Genomic DNA, 21,622 nt, shown 5'->3' on the forward strand with positions numbered 1-21,622 from the left:
ATCTTTCGTTGAGCAAAGTGGAAAATCAATTTAGTGCAGTAGTGATTGATACTGAGAATTATTACAGATTCTATTTTTAGTCATAGAAGTTTACAGCCATTTTTGGTACAAATCAACTATGAGGGTTTTGGGAAACCTGAATTATGCCTGGCACTCCTGATTCAGATGTTTAAATTGTTAAGTTCCTCTGTAACCTGCTAGGTAGTGGCTTGCCTTCTAAAAGAATGTGAATGCAAGCCAGGCATGGTGGCACATTGTAATCTCAGTATTTGGGAGCTGAGATAGGAGTAGCACAGCCTGATTTGAGACCATCCTCAGCAGCTTTGCAAGACGCTGAGCTGAGCATGCGCCTTGGAGGTAGAACGCCCCTGGGTTCAATTCCCAGTACCATACCAAAAGAAAATGTTGAATGCAAGCCGGGTATGGTGGCCACACTTGTAATCCCAATGCTTAAGAGGCTGAGACAGGAGGATCGCACAGGTTCGAAGCCAGCCTCAGCCACTAGTGAGGTTCTCAGCAACTTAGTGAGACCCTGTTTTTGAATAAAGTATAAAATAGGTCTGGGAGTATAGCCTGGAGGTAGAAAAGCCCCTGGGTTCCACCCCCAGTACCACACACACAAAAAAAGTTGAATGAAATGAATAAATTTAGGGTTTTATTTTCTTTCTAAGATAAATGGATGGAATATACATTGAAGAGAGAGGAAATAATGACCTCAGATAAAAATAAAGTATAATATTTACCCAGTATTTGGAAAGGAAAAAACTTTACAAATTATCTTAAGTACCCATTTATAAGCATAGAAACATTGACATTTTTTAAAGTGGCTGGCTCTAACTTTAATGTGCTGCTTACAAATCATTCTTGTTCACTAACTAAAACAGCTTCATTATTTTGTTTTTGCAAAGGTTATTTTATGTCTTTCACATCTACTATACAGTCATCCCTTGGTATCCATGGGGGATTAGATGCCCCAGTGATACCAAAATCTGAGGATGCACAAGTCATTTATATAAACTAGAGTAGTGTTTTAAACCTATGCTGTGGGGGGTGGGGGTACTGGGGATGGAACACAGAGGCATTCTACCGGCCCAATTTTATTTTTGATTTGGAAGCAAGGTCTCACTAGGTGGTTGAGAGTTTCACTACTTGCTGAGGCTGTCCTTGAACTTGTGATCCTTCTGTCTCAGCCTCCCGAGTACTGGGATTACAGCCGTAGGTCACTACACCTTGCTCAAATTCTTTTAAATCATCTCTACATTACTTATAATTCCTAATACTGTGCATATGCTATGTAAATAAGGATTGTACTATATTGTTTAGAGAATGATGGCAAGGGGGGAAAGTCTGTTGTACATGTTCAGTACAGGCACTTTTTCTTCTGAAAATGTTCAGTCCACAGTTGGCTGAATTTTCGGATGCAGAGGTAGGGCCAACTATATTTCTATTTTTAAATGTATTTTTAACTGTATTTTTAAATGTAGTGAGGTTTTCCCATCTTTCTCTCCCTTTGTTGTATTAAATCATATCTACCGACTAGTACAAAAGAATGGTGAATGACTGATGTCTCATTTACATTTTAAAAATAGTAACCCAGCCTTAGCCTTCAGCAATTGTCATAATGAATTAATATATCCCTTGTACTGAGGCACTATGATGGCCTGAATAGTTTTAACAAATACTGAGTCATTTTTTGGAGGGGGTTACTGGGGATTGAGCCCCAGGAGCATTCCAAGACTGAGCTAAGCCCCCACCCCTTTTTATTTTATTTTGAAACAAGAGCTCACTGAATTATTCGAGCTGGCATAAAACCTGCAATCCTCCTGTCTCAGCTTCCCAAATTCTGGGATTATAGATGTATTCCACCATGCTTGGGTTCATACGTCTTTTCTACACATTTTACTTGTAAAATAATGGCATTTTGTATTTATAATGCAGGTTAAAGCTTTATTTATACACACTTGAATGAATACAGTAAATCAGAACATGTCAATAATTCCATTTTGTACGAAACTGACAAGAGGATTACAGGTTTGAGGACAGCCTCAGCACCCTAAAAAGACCCTGTTTCTAAACAAAAAATAAAAAGGTGCTGGAAGTGGTGGCACATGCTTATAATCCCAGTACTTAGGAGGCTTTATTTAGGAGGATTGCAGGTTTGAGGACAGCTTCAGCAAGTAGTAAGACTCATCAACCTAGTGAGACCCTGATTTAAAATAAAAATAAAAAGCTGGGCATGGTGATAACACACTTGTAATCTCAATACTTGGGAAGCTGAGACAGGAGGGTCGCAGGTTCACGGCTAGCCTCAGCAACCTAGTGAGGCCCTCTGCAACTTAATGAGACCTTCTTTCAAAATAAAAAAATAATCAGGCTGAGGGTATAGTTTGGAGGTAGTATGTCCCCTAAAATCAATCCTCAGTACCACCAAAAATAATAATAATAATAAAATAGGGTTGGGAGTGTGGCTCAGAGGTAGAACGCCCCTGTATTCAATCCCCTCTAACCCCCCCACCCCCAACACACACATATACACATACACAAAAGTCATATAATAACAAAGTCAGTGCTTGCAAGGAAGAGAATAATTCAAACTTCAAGCCAGGTGTGGTGGCACATGCCTATAATCCCAGTACTTGGGAAGCTAAAATGGGAGGATTGCAGGCCAACACACAGTAAGTTAGCCAGACTCTGTTTCAAAGTAAAATATGCCTGTGAGTGTGGCTTAGTAGAAGACGCTTGGGCTCAGTCTCCAGACACACACACACACACACACACACACACACACACACACACACACACACACACACACCTTCATACATTGGTGGTGGTATGAATTGGTGCAGCTGCTTTTTAGAAACAGTTTGGTTGCAGTTCATCAAAAGGTTAAACACATCATCTCAACAAACAGAAAAAGTTAAAGAGAATTATGATCCAGCAGTTTCACCTGTGTACATATACAAGAGAAATGAAAATACGGTCACACAAGATCTTATACATGACTGTTCATAGCAGCATGATTCATAATAGCCAAAAAGTGGAAACAGCCACAAAGCCCATATGAAGAATGGATAACTAAAATACGGCATATCTGTGTAAAGGAATATAATTTAGCAGTAAATAGGAATCAAGTACTGATACATGCTGCAACGTGGGGGAGCTTGGAAAGCATAAGTGAAAGAGACCGGTCACAAAAGACCATATATTATATGATGCCAATTATTTGAAATGGCCAAATTGGGAAAATCTGTAGAAACATAAAGTAAATTAATAATTGCTTATGGTTGAAGAGATTGCGGGGAAATGAGAAATGGTGAGTGACTTCTAATAATAACAAGGTTTCTTTTGGAGATGGACAAAAAAATGCTAAAATTAGATTGTGGTAGTGACTGTATAACTGTAAGTATGTGTACTAAAACCTTGGTTTGCCAGGTTGCATATGCAACTTCAGAGCCTGAAGCAAGGAGGACCTCAAGTTTGAGGCCAGCCTCAATAACCTAGCAAGACCCTGTCTCAATGTGCTAGGTGGTATAGGGTCCCTAGGTTCAATCCCTAGTGTACTGCAGAAAATAGAAAAGTTAAACCTTGGCTTGTACACCTTAAGTAGGTGAGTTTTATGGTAGGAAAGATACATCAATACAGCTGGGCTTGATAAAATTAAGGTTGATTTATATGTAAAACTTTAAAGTCTGAAGGGTTTATGCTATCAAGTATGTCCAATTTATGATGAGAGCCTAGGTCTATAAACTCTTAAACCACTGAGATACACTAATATGAAAAAAAGTGTTAGCATTGTGGTACGCACTTGTAATTCCAGTATTGGGAGGCTGATACAAAAGGATCACGGTCCAGCATTTGGGAGGCTGAGACCGGAGGATCGCGGTTCAAGGACAGCCTCAGCTACTTAGGCCCTCTGCAACTCAGTGAGACTCGGTTTCAAAATAAAGAATAAAAAATAGGGCAGGGGTTGTAGCTCCGAGGTCGAATGCCCCTGGGTTCTATCCCCAGACCTGCAAAAAAAAAAAAAAAGAAGGAAAGAAAGAAAGAAAGAAAAAGGAAAAGGATCATAGATTCACAGCCAACCTCAGCAACCTCGTGAGGCTCTCAGTAACCTAGTAAAACCATGTTTCCAAATAAGAAATAAAAAATTGGGCTGGGGGTGTACCTTGGAGTCAGAATGCCTCTGCGTTCAAATCTCAGTACCAAAAAAATTTATATTTTTAGGTTTGGGTAGTTGATAGAGTTAGTATATTCAAGCTTTTGTTGCTAAAATATTAATGGAATGATAAACAGTAAGAGTTGAAATATCTTTACCTTCTTTTTTATTTGTATTGCTTTGGTGCTAGAGATTGAATCCAGGGCCTTGTGCGTGCTGAGCAGGCACACCACCTCTGAGCTACAGCTCCAACTTTTGCACATTCTTTAAGTGTGAGAAATATTTTTAGAACTTTGCTGTTTTGTTTTACATTTATTGTATGTTAATAATTAATACTATTTAGCTGAGCATGGTGGCACATGCTTGTAATCCCAGTATTTGGGAAACTGAGACAGGAGGATCATGGTTCGCAGACAGCCTCAGCTACTACTTAGTGAGGCCCTTTGCAACTCAGTGAGACCCTGTTTCAAAATAAAGAATAAAAAAAATAGGCTGAGGGTGTAGCTTGGAAGTAGAATGCCCCTGGTTCCATCCCCAGTACTGCAATAACAATAATATGATAATTTGTGCTATTTATTAAATGAATAACATTGTTATATTTACTTTAAGATATTGAAACCGTCTGAAAAGAAAGCTAAGTACCAGTATGGTGGACTGAATTCTGGTCGTCCTGTCACTCCACCTCGAACAGCTAATCCACCTAAGAAAAGGTGAAGAAAGGAATTCTATGAAGAAACCATCAGATTTGCTAAGGACATACTTCATAATATATAAGTGTGCACTGTAAAACCATCCAGCCATTTGACACCCTTTATGATGTCACACCTTTAACTTAAGGAGACGGGTAAAGGATCTTAAATTTTTTTCTAATAGAAAGATGTGCTACACTGTATTGTAATAAGTATACTGTTAAAATATTCAACAAAAAAAGTTAAATCCAAATCGAAATTGTCCATTAAAGTTACATCTTCATGTATCACAATTTTTAAAGTTGAAAAGCATCCCAGTTAAACCAGATGTGATAGTTAAATCAGATGAAAGCATGATGATCCATCTGTGTAATGTGGTTTTAGTGTTGCTTGGTTGTTTACTTATTTTGGGCTTGTTTTGTTTTGTTTGTATGTTTTTGCTAAAATAATGACAACTCTTTAAAAAGTTTTTTCGGAAACATTTTTAAAAATGAAATATGGGAAGAGCTTTAAAGACATTCACCAACTATTGTTTTCCTTTGCTTATCTACTTATGTACCTATTTGATCTTACAAAGAAAACTTATGCCTCATTACACTGAAAGGAATTTTAGAGATTGATAATTTTTAAAAATATGTAAAATGCAAACTGTCCAATCCAGTGTTTTAATCAAACAGTTTGACTGGGCAAACTTTACAGCAAATAGTGAATATTTTGCTTTTTACAGAAATTGCCACTGATTTGAATTTGTGCACTCTGATTTTTAACTTATTGATGCTCTATTGTGCAGTAGCATTTCATTTAACTTTAAGATAAGGCTCATATAGTATTACCCAACTAGTTGGTAATGTGATTATGTGGTACCTTGGCTTTAGGTTTTAATTCGCACGAAACACCTTTTGGCATGCTTAACTTTATGGTAACACCCTCACCTGCATCAGTTTTGTTTTTTTGGGTTTTTGTTGTTTGTTTGTTTGTTTGTTTTTAGATCCACAGAACATGAGAATTCTTTTTTGACAAGCCTTAGAAAGCTGGCACTATCTCCTCTCCCCCCCACCCCCTGTACGAAGGATGTATTTAAATGAATGCTGGTCAGTGGGACATTTTGTCAACTATGGGTATTGGGTGCTTCACTGTCTAATATTGCCATGTGAATGTTGTATTCGATTGTAAGGCTATGTCACTAAAGGTTTTTATTCTGGTTTTTCATAATCAAAGGTCATATGATACTGTATAGATATGCTTTGTCGTGCACTATAGTAGCAATAATTTCTACTCATGATCAAGAGTTTATTGCAGCATTTCTCCTGTTCTCTTTTTTTTTAAGGGTTAGCATTAACAAATGGCAAGGAGTAGAAAAGTCAACATAAAGATTTTAGAAGGAGGACTTAACAGGACACACATTTGTGATTCTTTGGATGTGACACTATTGGATGTGATTCTAAAATCTTTTATTGAGTATTGTCAAATTTGTAAGCTTCATAGGGATGGACATCATATTTATAATGCCCTACTATATGTGCTACCATAGATGTGAAATTCTTGACCTTAATATCGTCTTTGAAGATGTTAAAATGAGAATTCTGTTAACTTACATTTTATGGATTGGCGCATTGTATTACTGCAAGAAATAATTTGATTTTCAGCACAGTGCAAACGTTCTTTAAAATGCCTGTCTTTTTTTCTAATTCCATTTTGTTTCAAAGCACATTTTAAATGTAGTTTTCTCATTTAGTAAAAGTTGTCTAATTGATATGAAGCCTGACTGATTTTTTTCTGGTTGTTTTTTTCTTTTCTTGTGATAAGACACTTAAGCACATATTTTGAAATATATTGAGTTGATTCTTTCTGAAAGTGTTATATATTGGGTCACACATGCTTTTGGGGGGTGCTAGAGTTGAGCCCAAAGGTATCCTACTTCTTTTGAAACAGGGTCTGGCTAAGTTGCTAAAGTTGGCCTCAGAACTGTGGCACACACTTAAAAATCTCAGTACTTATGGCGCCGGGCATGGTGGCGCACACTTGTAATCCCTGCGCTTGGGCGGAGACAGGAGGATGGCGCAGGTTCAAAGCCAGCCTCTATGGCTTAAGAGACCCTGTTTCCAAATAAAAATATAAAAAATAGGTCTGGGAGTATAAGCCTGGAGGTTAAAAGGACTTCCAGGAAACCCCGTTACCACCAAAAATAAATAAATAAATAAAATAAAATCTCAGTACTTGAAAGGCTGAGATAGGATAATAGGTTCAAGGTCAGCATGTGGTAACTTAGCAAAACCCTGTTTTAAAATGAAAATTTAAAGGGTTGGGTACGTAGCTCAAAGGTAGAACTCTTCTAACCCTTCTAGATTCAACCCCCAGTTTCATAAAAGGTATAGTTATTATAGTCATTTTCTATTTGTTTTCAAAAGGAGAGGATCTTTTGCAGTGGATCCCCTGCATTGGAAAAATTTTTTAACATTCTTTAATCTTGCCCAGATACAAATTTTAATCATCAGCAAAGGACCAGTTTGTCCAAAGAATCCATGTTTCAGTAACTCCCCCCCCCTCTTTTTGTGTGTGTGTCTTGGTACTGGGGATTAAACTCAAGGGCATTCTACCTCTGAGCTACACCTCCACCTCCAGCCCTGTTTTATATTTTTATTTTGAAATAAGTAAGTTGTAGAGGACCTCCCTGAATTCCTGAGGCTGGCTAAGAATCTGTGAACCCTCTTGTCTCAGCCTCCCAAGTACTGGAATTACAATCATGTACTACCATACCCAGCTAAACATTTGTTTGGGGAGAGTACTGGAGATGGAACCCAGAGGCCTTCTACCTGGGCTACACCCCCAGACCTGTTTCATTATTATTTTTAAACAGGGTTTCGCTAAGTTTCCGAGAGCCTCACTTAAGTAGCTGAGGCTGGCTGTGAGCCTGAAGTCCTCCTGTCTCAGCCTCCCAAGTACTGGGATTACAAGCATGCGCCACCATACCCAGCTAAATGTTTGTTTTTTAAATTGAAAAAAGAACAAGAAAGGGGCGGGGGGGGTGAGGACCTCATGAGGTTGCTATGGTTGGCTTCAAACCTGTTCCTGTCTCAGCCTCCTAAGAACTGGATCTGCTGCACCCAGCTGTTCCTGCTCTTTACACCTAATGATGTTTCTTCAAGAAAATTAAACTTAGGTACAGTGTGTAACAGTATTTATCTGTCAAAATTGGATTTTACTTGTACATCTGAATGCCAGAATTTCTAAATAAACCCCTGATTAGGGAATTTTTAAAGTCCAAGCTTACTTCCTTCAACCATCACCTGTATCAGTTGACTTCTGCCCTGAGCAGCTTTAATTTCTTACTGTAATTTACTTAATTTCTCATTCAGGTTGCCAGCATTTATTAAAGCTTATTTTTATAGAAATGACCATAAATCTTTACTTCTTTCCTTTAGGGATCTTTGCCAGCTAATGTAGTTATAAAATTTTACTTGTTACACCAGGTTGTTTGGGGTATCTGTGGGATGGAAAATTCCAAGTGAATGTGGGAATCAGGGTCAGGGAGAGGGGTGTGTGTGTGTGTGTGTGTGTGTGTGTACGCTGCCTGAAGCATTCTTTTGAAATGTAACATGTAAAAAAGATATTTCTGGAGCATTCAGTCAAGCCTGGCTTGGGATCACCAAGTAAAATGTATGTTAATTTTTATAGCTTTCTCACCTGAGTAATTCAGTAGAAATTCCAAAAGCAGTGACAGCCTAAACATCTAGAAGTAACAGATTATTATACCAACGTAATACAACACTGATTTTTTTTTTCTTTTTTCTTTTTGGTGGTATCGGGGATGGAAGCCAGGGCCTTCTACCTCTGAGCTACACTCCCAGACCTATGTTATATTTTTTATTTGGAAACAGGGTCTCTTAAGCCAGCTGAGGCTGGCTTCGTACCTGGGCGATCCTCCTGTCTCAGCCTCCCAAGCATGGGGATTACAGTCGTGTGCCACCACACCCGGCTCAACACTGATTATTATTGTAACTAACAAAGTTACAAAATAGTATAAAATGAAAAAGTCCAAGGGAGTCCCTCATAATAAGTTAGTTTGAACTCACTTTTTATATCAAACTACCCTCTAGTATATTACCCCTGATAACTGGCAAGTTAAGATCGACTGGTGCCCATTGTATTATTTGTGGGGGGGGGGGTTGTTTTGTTTTTTTATGGGTTTGGGGATGCAACCCAGGGACATTCGACCTTCGAGCTACACTTTCTGCCCTATTTTTTATTCTTTATTTTGAAACAGGGTCTCACTAATTTACAGAGTGTCTCACTACATAGCTGAGGCTCTCTGCAAACCACAATCCTGTCTCAGCCTCCTGAATGCTGGGATTACAAACATGCACCACCACGCCCGGCTCTTTCTGTACTAAGATGAACTTTTTCTCTCTAGCTCTTGATTTAATTCACTGGGTTCCAGCATTCTACATAATGGATGGGTTAATAAGGATTTCTAAGAAAACAGACTTGAAGAGCAGGGTCCTCTGAGATGGTTTATGTCAGGCAGCACTCTTGAACCTACTCAGTTTACCAAGTTAAAAAAATTAAGCCGGACATGGTGGTGCACACTTTTAATCCCCGCGCTTGGGAGGCAGAAATAGGAGGATCATGCGGGTTCGAAGCCAGCCTTGCTGGTTTAAGAGGCCCTGTTTACAAATATAATAAATAGGTCTGGGAGTATAGCCCGGAGGTAGAAGGGTTCCATCCCCAGTACTACCAAAAAAAAAAATTTTAAGAGGCCAGGCGTGGTGGCGCACACATGTAAGTCCAGCATTTGGGAGGCTAAAACAGGAGGGTCGTGCAAGTTCGAAGCCAGTCTCAGCTACTTAATGAGGCCTTTTGCAACTCAGTGAGACCCTGTTTCAAAATAATAAAAAATAGGGCTGGGGGTGTTGCTCAGATGTAGAGTGCCCCTGGGTTTCATCGCCAGTACTGCAAAAATAAATAAGGCCAGGCAGGGTGGCACACGCTTGTAATCCCAGCATTCAGGAGGCAGAGACCAGAGGATTGTAGTGCGCGGACATCCTCAACTACTTAGCGAGGCCCTTCACAACTCAGTGAGACTGTTTCAGAAAGAAAAATGACTAAAAAAAAATAGGCCTGGAGGTGTAGCTCGGAGGAACAATGCCCGAGTGCCATCCACCCCCGGTACTATAAAAAAATTAATAAGCTACTTAATGCCTTAAAATCTTGTGTGTGAGGATCCATCCCCTTCATCTCCTATGTATTATGAATAGTAATAACATGTGTATGATTTCAGTAAAAAGTTTAGAAGCAGATCTCTTGGCTCCCAGGATAATTGCCTTAGATTTTGTAGCCCATCTCTAACTCTGGGGCCTGGTAACTCCACAATAATGAATTTGACTAGTCATCCGAGATTTAAATTAAAATCTTACTGTAGTAAAAAGTTTGAGTAAGCCATGGTTTAGAGATGGTGGACTGGGTGGATAAGAGGAGGGAAGGGACTTAATAGTTCAGAGCCTGCTTTTTTTTTTTTTTTTTTTTTCTCCTGTACTGAGGATTGAGCCCAGGGGCACTCTACCTTCAAGCGACACCTCCAGCTCTATTTTTCTTCATTCTGAAACAGGGTCTGAGTTGCAAAGGGCCTAAGTAACTGAGGCTGGCCACAAACTGCCAAGCTTGCTCATTTAAATGCTCAAGTCCTCATCCAAATCCCAGATCAAATAAAAAGACAAAAGAATTAACAAGAACCATCTACTTTTGTACCCATCCATTCCTGAACAATTTAACCACAATATGAAATTTGTCCCAAGTGCTTTTTACAAAGTTGTGCCATCCCACCTTTACATGTACTGAGATGGTATACCAAGAAGGCTTGCTCGCATTCGTATAGCTGGTAAAGTGGCAGTACCTGAATTTAAACCAGATCAGAAGGTTATCAAGTACCTTCACCTCACCTTCATGCACCAAAATTGTAGTCTTGGGAATGAGGAAACGCATGAATTTACCTTAAAGATAGGCTGATTTCCCATGAGCTTTGTTAATAGTTTTGTAATGCATTGGTTCACTTTAATGCAAAATATTTTATAAAATACAAATTGTGAAGATTTGGAGAGATCCACAGGAGTACCTTCCTAACTACTTTCCTCCTCATGACATAGCTCATTGTGTCTTGTGTTTTAGTTATGTCTGTATCCATCTGGAACATTCTAGAAAAGTAGTGCCATGTCTTCATTATTATGCTATTTATCTTGCCTCCCATTTTGTAAGACTGTGCTATCCTTGATAGCCATTTTTCAGTAAATCAAACATACTAAAGGGTGGAAATTGGAAATCACAGGAAACCCTAATCCTTTCTAAAAATCTAAAAGAAAGGGCCAAAGCAACGAAACTCGAAGCAGCCATTTTTCCCAAAGACTTCACAGCTGACAAGTTGATGCTCTTTTACAAAACTATTCCCCCATTTAAGGGAAAATACAAACCTTTGTCAAGAAACATTCGCAGATTGCCCTTTCTTTCCTGTAGGTGATTTTGCCATCTTGCTGTGTGAGAGCCTCAGACGGCAGGGAACAATACACTTGGTCTTAAGAGTAGCTGTCGAACTAAAGGCCTGGAAATACCTACAAACGGGCAAGGCTAAATTGCTTTTTAAGTGTAGTAATTGTAGCCTAAACGTCTGAAAGCAATCTAAATATCAGAGTGATTTTAATGTGGGCCATTCATTCTGGAAAGCCAGAAACTTGAAAAAAGGATGTGATATATTAGCAAGAACAGCAGGTTATACATTAGAACGAAAAAAACGTGTGTGAAGCAGGGGCTGCAAAGCATCCTCTTTAATTCAACAAGTATTTATTATTTTGCGGTAATGGAGATAGATCCCAGGGCATTCCACCTCCAAGTTACACCCCTTAGCCCAATTTTTTAATTTGAAACAGGGTCTCACTGAGTTGCGGAGGGCCTCACTAAGTAGCTGAGGCTGTCCGCGAACCGCGATCCTCTGGTCTCAGCCTCCCAAATCCTGGGATTACAAGTGTGCGCCACCAGGCCCAGCTCAACAAGCATTTATTAAGCACCTGCTACATCCCAGGCACCTGGGCAAGGGCCAGGACAAGGGGAGGCTCCCTGCCAGAGACGAATTTAGGGCTCAGAAGAACATTTCCCCTCACAAAAAGCCACTTCTATTCACACCATTTTGGCTGTCTAAGCGGCCCTTCCTCGTTCTATGTCATTGTGTGTACGTCGTAACTGAGCTGCTGCAATGTCTGGACCTGGCTCCCTGCGTGTGTGAGGGATACCCCGCAGGTGGCGCGCGTGTGGGCGAGCGCAGCTGGATAACGGCGGGAGGCCGCTCGGCGCGGGGGCGGGGCTCCGGCGCTGGCCACGCCCCCAGCCCGGTCCTGCACGCTGATTGGCCCTGGGGACCGCGAGCGCCGGCGGGGGCGGGCGTTCCGCGAGCCTCTGGGGCGGCGCGGAGCGACCTGCGCGCAACCGCCCGAGGCCGCAGCTGAGGCGGAGCGCGCTCGCTCGCCCTCCCCGCGGCTCCGCACGTACCCGCTCGCTCGCCGCCGCCCGGCCCGCAGGAGTCGCCGAGGGCCGCTCACCAGGACGGGGCAGCAGACGCGGCGGCCTCGCCCCTCTCCTGGGCGGGAGCCCGCGGCGCCGGAGGCGGGGACCTGGAGGAGCTTCCCGGCCGGGGCTCGGGGCGCCGGGCGCGGTCCTTCGGATAAGTCCTGCCTCCTTGTCCAGGTGTCCCTAGAAACACATCCTCTCCCACCTAAACCTGTGTCTCCGCGCTATGCCCTTAGCTCATTTCTCGAAATGTGCAAATGTTTTCTTCTACTTTGACATCTGGGACGACCGGGGTCCACCAGGCTTCAATTGTTGGGGGAAAAAATGGCCGGAGTGGGAGGCTAAGATAGGGGGAGTCGTGGGTTCCAGGACAGCCTCCGCCATGAGCGAGACATTGTTTCAAAATAAAAAGGGCGGCCGGGCGTGGTGGCGCACGCTTGTAATCCCCGCGCTTGGGAGGCGGAGACAGGATCGCGCAGGTTCGAAGCCAGCCGCGCGCGCTGGCTTAATAGACCCTGTTTCCAAATAAAAATGTAAAAATAGGTCTGGGAGTGTAGCCCGGAGGTAGAAGGGCTTCCAGGAACCCCAGTACCATTATTATTATTATTATTATTATTATTATTATTATTTATTATTATTAAAAATTAAAAAGGGCCGGGGGTGTAGTTCGGAGGTGGAATGCCCTTGGGTTCAATCCCCAGTGTTAAAAAGTAAGTTATTGGTGGTAGCTTTACAGTTTGGGTGTCACTCACTCCGTGGGTACTTTTCCTTGGCCAGTAATAGAATAAAAGACGGGGAAACTTCCAGGTGCAAGCAGCAGGGATTATTACAAGCAAAAAAAAAAAAAGAGAGAGAGAGAGAGAGAACAGATTCAGCCTCCGAAGAGACTGGAGCTTCCAAGCGGAACGCTCTCCTCCCTCCTGGAATTTCTGATTTTAAATAGGGTCTATTGCCACCTTTCTTTCCCAGGCCCGTTTGCACAGACCTTGGCCCACTTTTTAATCTTTGTTCACCGAATGCAGATCTGATATGTCTGCTTTATCAATGTCTACATGAGGGGGGTGATGATGTTTCTTTAACTCCCTTTTTAGTCTTAAGGTCTGTTACTTCCTATAATTTTTAGGTCTAGGCATCTTATCTTGTTGCCATGATACTCACCTTTCCCAATCCCTAAGCAAGTCAGCGGGATTTTTTTTTTTTTTTAAACTTTCCTGTAATGGCAGCAGCCTGTCTGCAGCTCACCCTGCTTGCATAGGGACAGATGAAATCATCTACCTGTTACCGGGTCAGTCGCCAGGCATGATGGCACATGCCTGTAATCCCAGTAATTGAGATTACAAGTGAGTTACCCCAAACAAAATACCGAGTCACCATTTATTATGCACATTATATAAATAGTCATATAGCTAGGTTTATGTTTTCCTGGAAAGGTTACAGTAAGTAATATTGGAGAGGTTACTATGTCAGGTGTTTGACATATTTGACATATTTCATTTAGTATTATAAAAAGTTCTTTAGTGATTAAAGAATATAAGACTTTGGTGTACTGCATTCAAATCCATCTTTATAATTTACTATTTTTCTGGCTTATGGGCAAATTTTTTAACTTCTCTAAACCTCAAATTTCTCACTCATTTAAGCCGGGCGTGGTGGCACACGCTTGTAATCCCAGCATTTGGGAGGCTGAGACGAGAGTATCATGGTTTGCAGACAGCCGCGGCTACTCAGTGAGACCTTGTTTTAAAATAAAGAATAAAAAAATAGGTCTGGGGGTGTAGCTCAGAGATAGAATGCCCCTGGGTTCCATCCCCAGTACCGGAAAAAAAAAATTTTTTTTTCTAATTTAGAAAACAAGGTAAAATAATCCAGACATGGTTGCACATGCCTGTAATCCTAGTATTTGGGAGGCTGAGACAGAAAGATCTCGAGTTCAAGGCAAGCCTCAGCAGCTTAGGTAAAATAATACCCATCATTTTCAGATGTTTTGAGAATTAAGATAACAAACTGTAAGCAGTGTCTGACACATTAAGGAAGAGCTCATTGTGTGATTGCATTTATAAAGCAGCTAAAACTTAACTGCCTGCCCTGAGTTGACACTAGACAGTTTGTTGTTTAGGGATTCCTTCGCCCATTTGGAAAACCTAACAAGTTCTGCTTCTATTTTATGATTCTGTGGACCATTTTTACTCTATATTACTTGCAGAGAGAAGAAACTATTCCAGAAATGTATAGAATTGATATGTACTTATAAAAAGTTTAAAAACCCCAAACATTCTATTCAAAAATAAATTGGAATTATTTTTTATTATGTTTAGTTTTGCTTTTTTGTGGTGCTGTGGATCAAACCCAGAGCCATGCACATTATCTTAGGTAAGAACGATACCACTGAGCTATATCGCAGCCCTTTTGTATGTTTTTTTTTTTTTTTTTGAACCCAGGAACATTCTACCTCTGAGCTACACCCCAGCCCTATTTTATTATTTTATTTTGAAACAACATCTCACTAAGTTGCAGAGGGCCTAAGTTGCTGAGGCTGGCCATGAACCCGTGATCCTCTTATCTCAGCCTCCCAGGTACTGGGATTATAAGACTATACCACCATGTCCCAGCTGGTATGATTTTTTTTTTTCCTTCTTTATGTTGGTAGAATCCATGTACAAATTCATTAAAGGAAGGATCTAGGCATTGTGGTACAAGTCTGTAATCCCAGTACTGAGGAGGTTGAGACAGAAGGATCAAAGGTTCAATGTCAGACTCAGTTAAACTTAGTGAGACCTTCAGCAACCTAGCAAGACCCTGTTTTTAAAAAATAAAGGGCTGGAAGTGTAGCTTGGAGATAGACTACCCCTAGGTTCCATCCCCAGTACCCAACACACACACACACACACACACACACACACACACACACACACACTAGGTTTTTGTTTGGTTTTTTTTTTTTTTTTTTTTTTTTTTTTGCGGTACTGGGGATGGAACCCAGGGGCATTCTACCTCTGAGCTACACCCCAAGCCCTATATTTTAGTCTTTTCATTTTTGAAACAGGGTCTCACTGAATTGCAAAGGGCCTCGCTAAGTAGCTGAGGCTGATCCTCCTCTGGTCTCTGCCTCTGGAATAATGGGATTACAAGCATGCACCCCCACCGCCAAGCCAGGTTTTATTATTTATATGAGCATAGTGTCTCTAGTTCCTCCTCTTTTCCTCTCTCTTACTCTGGAGAAATAGCCCATGTTTTATTTCTGTTCTTTTTCTCTTACTTAAAATCAGAACTCTGATTCTATTGGTATAACCAAACAACAAAATTAAAAGCTAGATTTTGACCAAGACTATAATATGGATAGCTTCTGTGCCCACTTAGGTCCTAATTTTCCTGTCAGTGTTTGCTTATTAACTTTAGTAAATTTCTCTCTCTTTTTTTTTTTTAATGGTACTGGAGATGGAACCCAGGAGCCTTCTACCTCTGGGCTACACTCTCAGACCTATTTTATATTTTATTTGGAAACAGGGTCTCTTAAGCCAGCTAAGGCTGGCTTCGGACCTTCCTGATCCTCCTGTCTCAGCCTCCCAACCACAGGGATTACAAGTGTGCATCACCATGCCCAGCTAGTAAATCTCTTAGAATTTTCAAATCCCGCAGCGTGGTGGCCCATGCTTGTAATCCCAGCTAAAACAGGAGGATCACAGTTCGCTGATAGCTTGGGTACTTAGTGAGGCTCTTTGCAACTCAGTGAGACCTTGTCTCAAAATAAGGCTTGGAGTGTAGCTCAGGGGTAGAATGTCCCTGGATTCCATCCCAAGGACTGCAAAAAAAAAAAAAGATTTTCAATCTGGGCCTGGTGGCACATGCCTATAATCCTGGTACTTGGGAAGCTGAGACAGAATTGTATGTTGATGGCCAGCCTCAGCCAGTAGTGAGACTCTTATCAATCTAGCAAAACCCTGTTTCAAAACAAAACTAAAAAACACCGGGCATGGTGGTGCATGCTTGTAATCCCAGCATTTGGGAGGTTAAGGCTGGAGGATCCAGGTTCACGGACAGCCTCACCTATTTAGTGAGGCCCTTTGCAATTCAGTGAGACCCTGTTTCAAAGTAAAAAATAAAAAATAGAGTTGGGGATATAGGTTAGAGGTAGAAAACCCCTGAGTTCCCACCCCTAGTACCAAAAAAAAAAAAAAAAAAAGACTAAAAATAGGGTTGGGATGTAGCTAAGAGGTAAAAATGCTCCTGGATTCAATCCCCACTTAAAAAAAAATTCAGACAATTTTTCCCTTTTTAATTTTCTCAATTTTTATACATCTTCTAATACATACATTAAGAAGCTTACTGTTAACATGACATTTTACCTTTTTATTTATTTATTATTTTATTTTGTGGCACTGGATATTGAAGCCAGAGGCATTCTATCCCCAAGCTAAACCCCCAGCCCAACTTTATTTGGAAACAGGGCCTCACTAAATTGTGGAAGTCCTCACTAAGTTGTGGAGGCTGGCTTCAAACCTGTGATCTTCTCATCCCAGCCTCCCAAATACTGGGATTACAAGCATGTGCCACCACACCCAGCTACATTTTACCTTTTTTTTTTGTAGTATTGGGGGTGGAACCCAAGGGCTTTTCTACCTCTGGGCTATACTCCCAGACCTATTTTATACTTTATTTGGAAATAGGACTCACTAATTTGCTGATAGCATCACTCAGTAGCTAAGGCTGGCTTCAAACCTGTGTGATCCTCCTGTCTCAGACTCCCAAGCGTTGAAATTACAAGCATGCGCCACCACACCCAGCTTACATTTTACCTTTTTAAATGATAGAAAATTTGCCTTCTATTTCATGATTTATTTGTGGTGGTTTTACTAATCAAACATTTATCTTCAGCTTGGCATGGTGGCACACGCTTGTAATCCCAGTACTTGATAGGCTTAGACAGGAGAATCACAGGTTCATGGCCAGCCTCAGCAACTTTGTGAAGCCCTCTCCAAATTAGTGAGACCTGGTTTTAAAATAAAAATAAAGACGCTGGATGGCACATGCTTATAATCTCAGCATTCAGGAGGCTGAGTCAGGAGGATCACAGTTTGAGAACAGCCTCATCTACTTAGGTTGGTCCTTTGCAACTCAGTGACACCCTGTTTCAAAAATAAAGAATAAAACATAGGGCTGGGGTGTAGCTCAGAGGCAGAATGCCACTGGGGTCCATCCCCAGTACTACAATAAATAAATAAATAAATAAATAAATAAATAAATAATAATAAATCGGGCTGGGGGTATAGCTTGGAGATAGAATATCCCTGAGTTCAATCCTCAGTAACACACACACACACACACACACACACACACACACACATTTATTTATTGTGGTACTGGGGGTGGAACCCAGGGGCATTCTACCTTTGAACTACACCCTCAGCCCTATTTTTAATTTTTTATTTTGAAACAGGGTCTCACTGAGTTGCAGAGAGCCTCACTAAGTAGCTGAGGCTGGCCAGGAACCATGATCCTCCTGTCTCAGCCTCCCGAGTGCTGAGATTACAGGCATGCACCACCACGCCAGGCTCACAAATGTATTTTAAATTGTTTACCATTGTTGGATGTGGTGGCACACGCTTGTATAGGAGGATCGCAGGTTCAAGAACAGCCTCAACAAGCAGTGAGACTCATCAACCTAGTGAGACTCTTGTTTCCAAATAAAATTGGGATGGGGTGTAGCTTGGAAGTAGAATGCCTCTGGCTTCAGTCCCCAGTAACACACACACACACACACACACACACACACACACACACACACACATTTACTATTGAGTAAAACTTATTCCTAGAAGATTTCCCATAGTTATTCTGTATTCTGGTTTATCCAAACCCTGAGCCTATCCTCCCCCAACCCACACATACCCCAATTTGAGAAACCTATTTTTTCCATCTAGATTTTAGGCTACTCAGGAAGATGCAGATGAAGCTCCATCTGTCTCCTAGAGGTGGGTAGGAGCTAGCAGAAAGTTTTTACAAGTTTCAAGGTCTGTTTATCCCCTATTCGTCCTTGGGGTTTATAGCGTCCCCACCTGTTCCATAATTGCCTTCAATTTCGCTGGACCTTAGGATCTAGGAAGAAGGATGGAGAGCGGGAGGGGGCAAAATAGAGGGAAGAGAAACAATTATAAAACTGAGTATGTACAGTTTTTTCTGCCTAGTTTTTCATAATCTAGCCCTGGACTGCCTAATACAGTAAACACATGCACATATGGCTATTAGGTACTTGAAATGTGGCAACTAAAGAAAATTTTTTTCAGTATGGGGGATGGAACCCAGGGGCATTCTATCTCCAAGCTATACCTCCAGCCCTATTTTTTATTCTTTAGTTTGAGACAGAGTCTCACTGAGTTGTGGAGGGCCTCACTAAGTAGCTGAGGCCGTCCAAGAACTGCGATCCTCCTGTCTAAGCCTCCCAACTGCTGGGATTATAAACGTGTACATGTGCCACCACATCCTTCTTAATTTTTACTTTTAGCTAATATAAATCTAAAAACTGATTAAAAACTGTGAAATATTTTCCCCATTGCACACTACATTTTTATAGGACTGCATTTTGTGTAAACTGTTAAATTAGCATCAAAATTGAGATATACTAGCCGGGCGTGGTGGCGCACGCTTGTAATCCCAGCATTCGGGAGGCTGAAACCTGGAGGATCGCGGTTCGCGGACAGCCTCAGCTACTCAGTGAGGCCCTCTGCAACTCAGTGAGACCCAGTTTCAAATAAAGAATTAAAAACTAGGGCAGAGGGTGTAGCTCGGAGGTCGAATGCCCCTGGGTTCCATCCCCAGACCCGCAAAAAAAAAAAAAAAAAAAAAAAAAAAAATTGAGATATACTGAAAGTATAAAATATACCCCAGATTTCAAAGACTTAGAGTATAAAGTACCTGATTAATTTTTATATTGATTACATGTTCAATGGGTTTTTTTTCTTTTTTTTTTTTTTTTTTTTGGTGGTGGTGGTGGTGGTACTGGGGTTCCTGGAAGCCCTTCTACCTCTGGGCTACACTCCCAGACCTATTTTATATTTTTTTTTTATGTGGAGACAGGGTCTCCTAAGCCAGCACGGCTGGTTTCAAACCTGTGCAATCCTCCTGTCTCCACCTCCCAAGCGTGGGGATTACAAGCGTGCGCCACCACGCCCAATGGTATTTTTAATATATTAGGTTACTTTTTTTTTTTTTTTTTTTTTGCGGTACTGGAGATGGAACCCAGGGGCATTTGACTTCCGAGCTATGCCCCCAGCCCTACTTTTTATTCTTTTTTTTTTTGAAACAGAGTCTCACTGAGTTGCAAAGGGTTTCACTAAGTAGCTGAGGCTAGCTACTGCAACTGCAGTAGCGAACTGCAATCTTCCTGTCTCAGCTACCCAAATGCTGGGATTACAAGCATGGGCCACAATGCCCGGCTAGATTACTTTTTTTTTTTTTTTTTTTTCGGGTCTGGGGATGGAACCCAGGGGCATTTGACCTCCGAGGTACACCCCCTGCCTTATTTTTTATTCTTTATTTTGAAACCGGGTCTCACTGAGTTGCAGATGGCCTCACTAAGTAGCTGAGGCTGTCCGCGAACCACGATCCTCCGGTCTCAGCCTCCTGAATGCTGGGATTACAAGCGTGCACCATCATGCCCGGCTCTAGATTACTTTTTAAAATGTGGCTCTAAAATATAAAATTAAGGATTGATGTGGTAGTTTATGCCTGTAATCCCAGTACTTGGGAGGCTGAAACAAGAGGATTAGCAAACTGGGCGTGGTGGCGCACGCTTGTAAAACCCCGCGCTTGGGAGGCAGAGACAGGAGGATCGCACAGGTTCGAAGCTAGCCCCGCGCGCTGGCTTAGGAGACCCTGTTTCCAAATAAAAATGCAAAAATAGGTCTGGGAGTGTAGCCCAGAGGTAGAAGGGCTTCCAGGAACCCCAGTACCACCAAAAAAAAAAAAAAAAAAAAAAAAAGAGGATTAGCAAATTCAAGGACAGCCTCAGCAACATAGTAAGACTCTTAGCAAGCTAGTGAGACCCTGTTTCAAAAACAGAAAAAGAGCCGGGCGTGGTGGTGTACACTTGTAATCCTAGCATTCAAGAAGCTGAGACCGGAGGATTGCAGTTCGCGGACAGCCTCAGCTACTTAGTGAGGCCCTCTACAACTTAGTGAGACCCTGTTTCAAAATAAAAAATAGGGCAAGAGGTGTAGCTTGAAGGTCGAATGCCCCTGGGTTCCATCCCCAGACCTACGAAAAAAAAAAAAAAAAAAAAAAAAAAAGGTCTAGGGGTATAGCTCAAAGGATGATGTTCCTAGGTTCAATCCCCAGTGCCACATAAAATAATATGTGCAGCTCTCATTATATTGGACAGTGCTGTTTTAGTCTCAGTGCACACAACCTTATTTTCCATCTCTGCCTTCAGCAGGGAAGTTTCTGGGGGTCAAGAAGGAGAGTCTGTACCTAACTCCTTGGACACCAAGGGAGGCATGGCTGCCTCTGTCACTGAGTCATCAGGGTCTTAGAGTAGAATCCCGCCTGCCTCTTCCTCTCTCCACCTCCCATTACCCTAGAAACACCTCGACCACACAGATAACACTAACCACAGTAACTGTGCTTACTAATCAGCACCAAACAAAGTAATGATTGTACATATTGATGCACATTGTTAAGTATTGATGGGTTAACTTTGTTTCAGATTCTATTAATCATAACACTGCATATTCATATACGTTTGTGTCTGTGTGTGGTGTGTGGTACTAGGGATTGAACTCAGAATGCATACCACCTCCAAGACACACCAACATCTCGATTTTATTTCTTATTTAGAAACAAGATCTTGCTAGGTTGTTGAGAGCCTTGCTATGTGCTGAGTCTGTCTTCAAACCTCTGGTCCTCCTGACTCAGCCTCCCAAGTACTGGGATTACAGGCCTGTACCATCGTGCCCGGCTTCATATATTCTTATAATCAGCCATTCAAATAGAGTGATTATAAAACCCCAACTTTAAAAATGATATCAAGCTGGGAGTGGTGGCACACACTTGTAATTGTAGTACTTGGGAGACTGAGACAAGAGGATCGCAGGTTCAAAACGTAGGAAGGCTCTCAGAAATCTAGTGAGACCCTGTTTCCAAATAAATAAAATCAGATGGGGGTGGTGTAGATTGGAGGTAGAACGCCTCTAGATTCAATCTTCAGTAACAAAAAAATTAGATCAATTTGTGAAAA

The 21,622-nt window shown here is 41.4% G+C and overlaps 2 protein-coding genes across 2 annotated transcripts in view; both read left to right on the forward strand.

Annotated features, from left to right (window-relative positions):
* PPP1CB (protein phosphatase 1 catalytic subunit beta) overlaps positions 1-4,870 on the forward strand; it is a gene marked incomplete at both ends in the record, with an annotated part of 45,779 nt that extends 40,909 nt beyond the window's left edge. Inside the window, one exon of the mRNA XM_080711246.1 lies at positions 4,766-4,870. Coding sequence (XP_080567372.1) covers positions 4,766-4,870 — 105 coding nt within the window. The remainder of the gene's footprint in view (positions 1-4,765) is intronic.
* A 15,931-nt stretch (positions 4,871-20,801) lies between these two features.
* SPDYA (speedy/RINGO cell cycle regulator family member A) overlaps positions 20,802-21,622 on the forward strand; it is a gene marked incomplete at both ends in the record, with an annotated part of 41,121 nt that continues 40,300 nt past the window's right edge. The window contains one exon of the mRNA XM_080711181.1: positions 20,802-20,894. Within this exon, the coding sequence (XP_080567307.1) occupies positions 20,883-20,894 (12 nt within the window). The remainder of the gene's footprint in view (positions 20,895-21,622) is intronic.

This window comes from Muscardinus avellanarius (genome assembly GCF_963383645.1).
Source record: "Muscardinus avellanarius genome assembly, chromosome: 15".
Lineage (NCBI taxonomy): Eukaryota > Metazoa > Chordata > Mammalia > Rodentia > Gliridae > Muscardinus > Muscardinus avellanarius.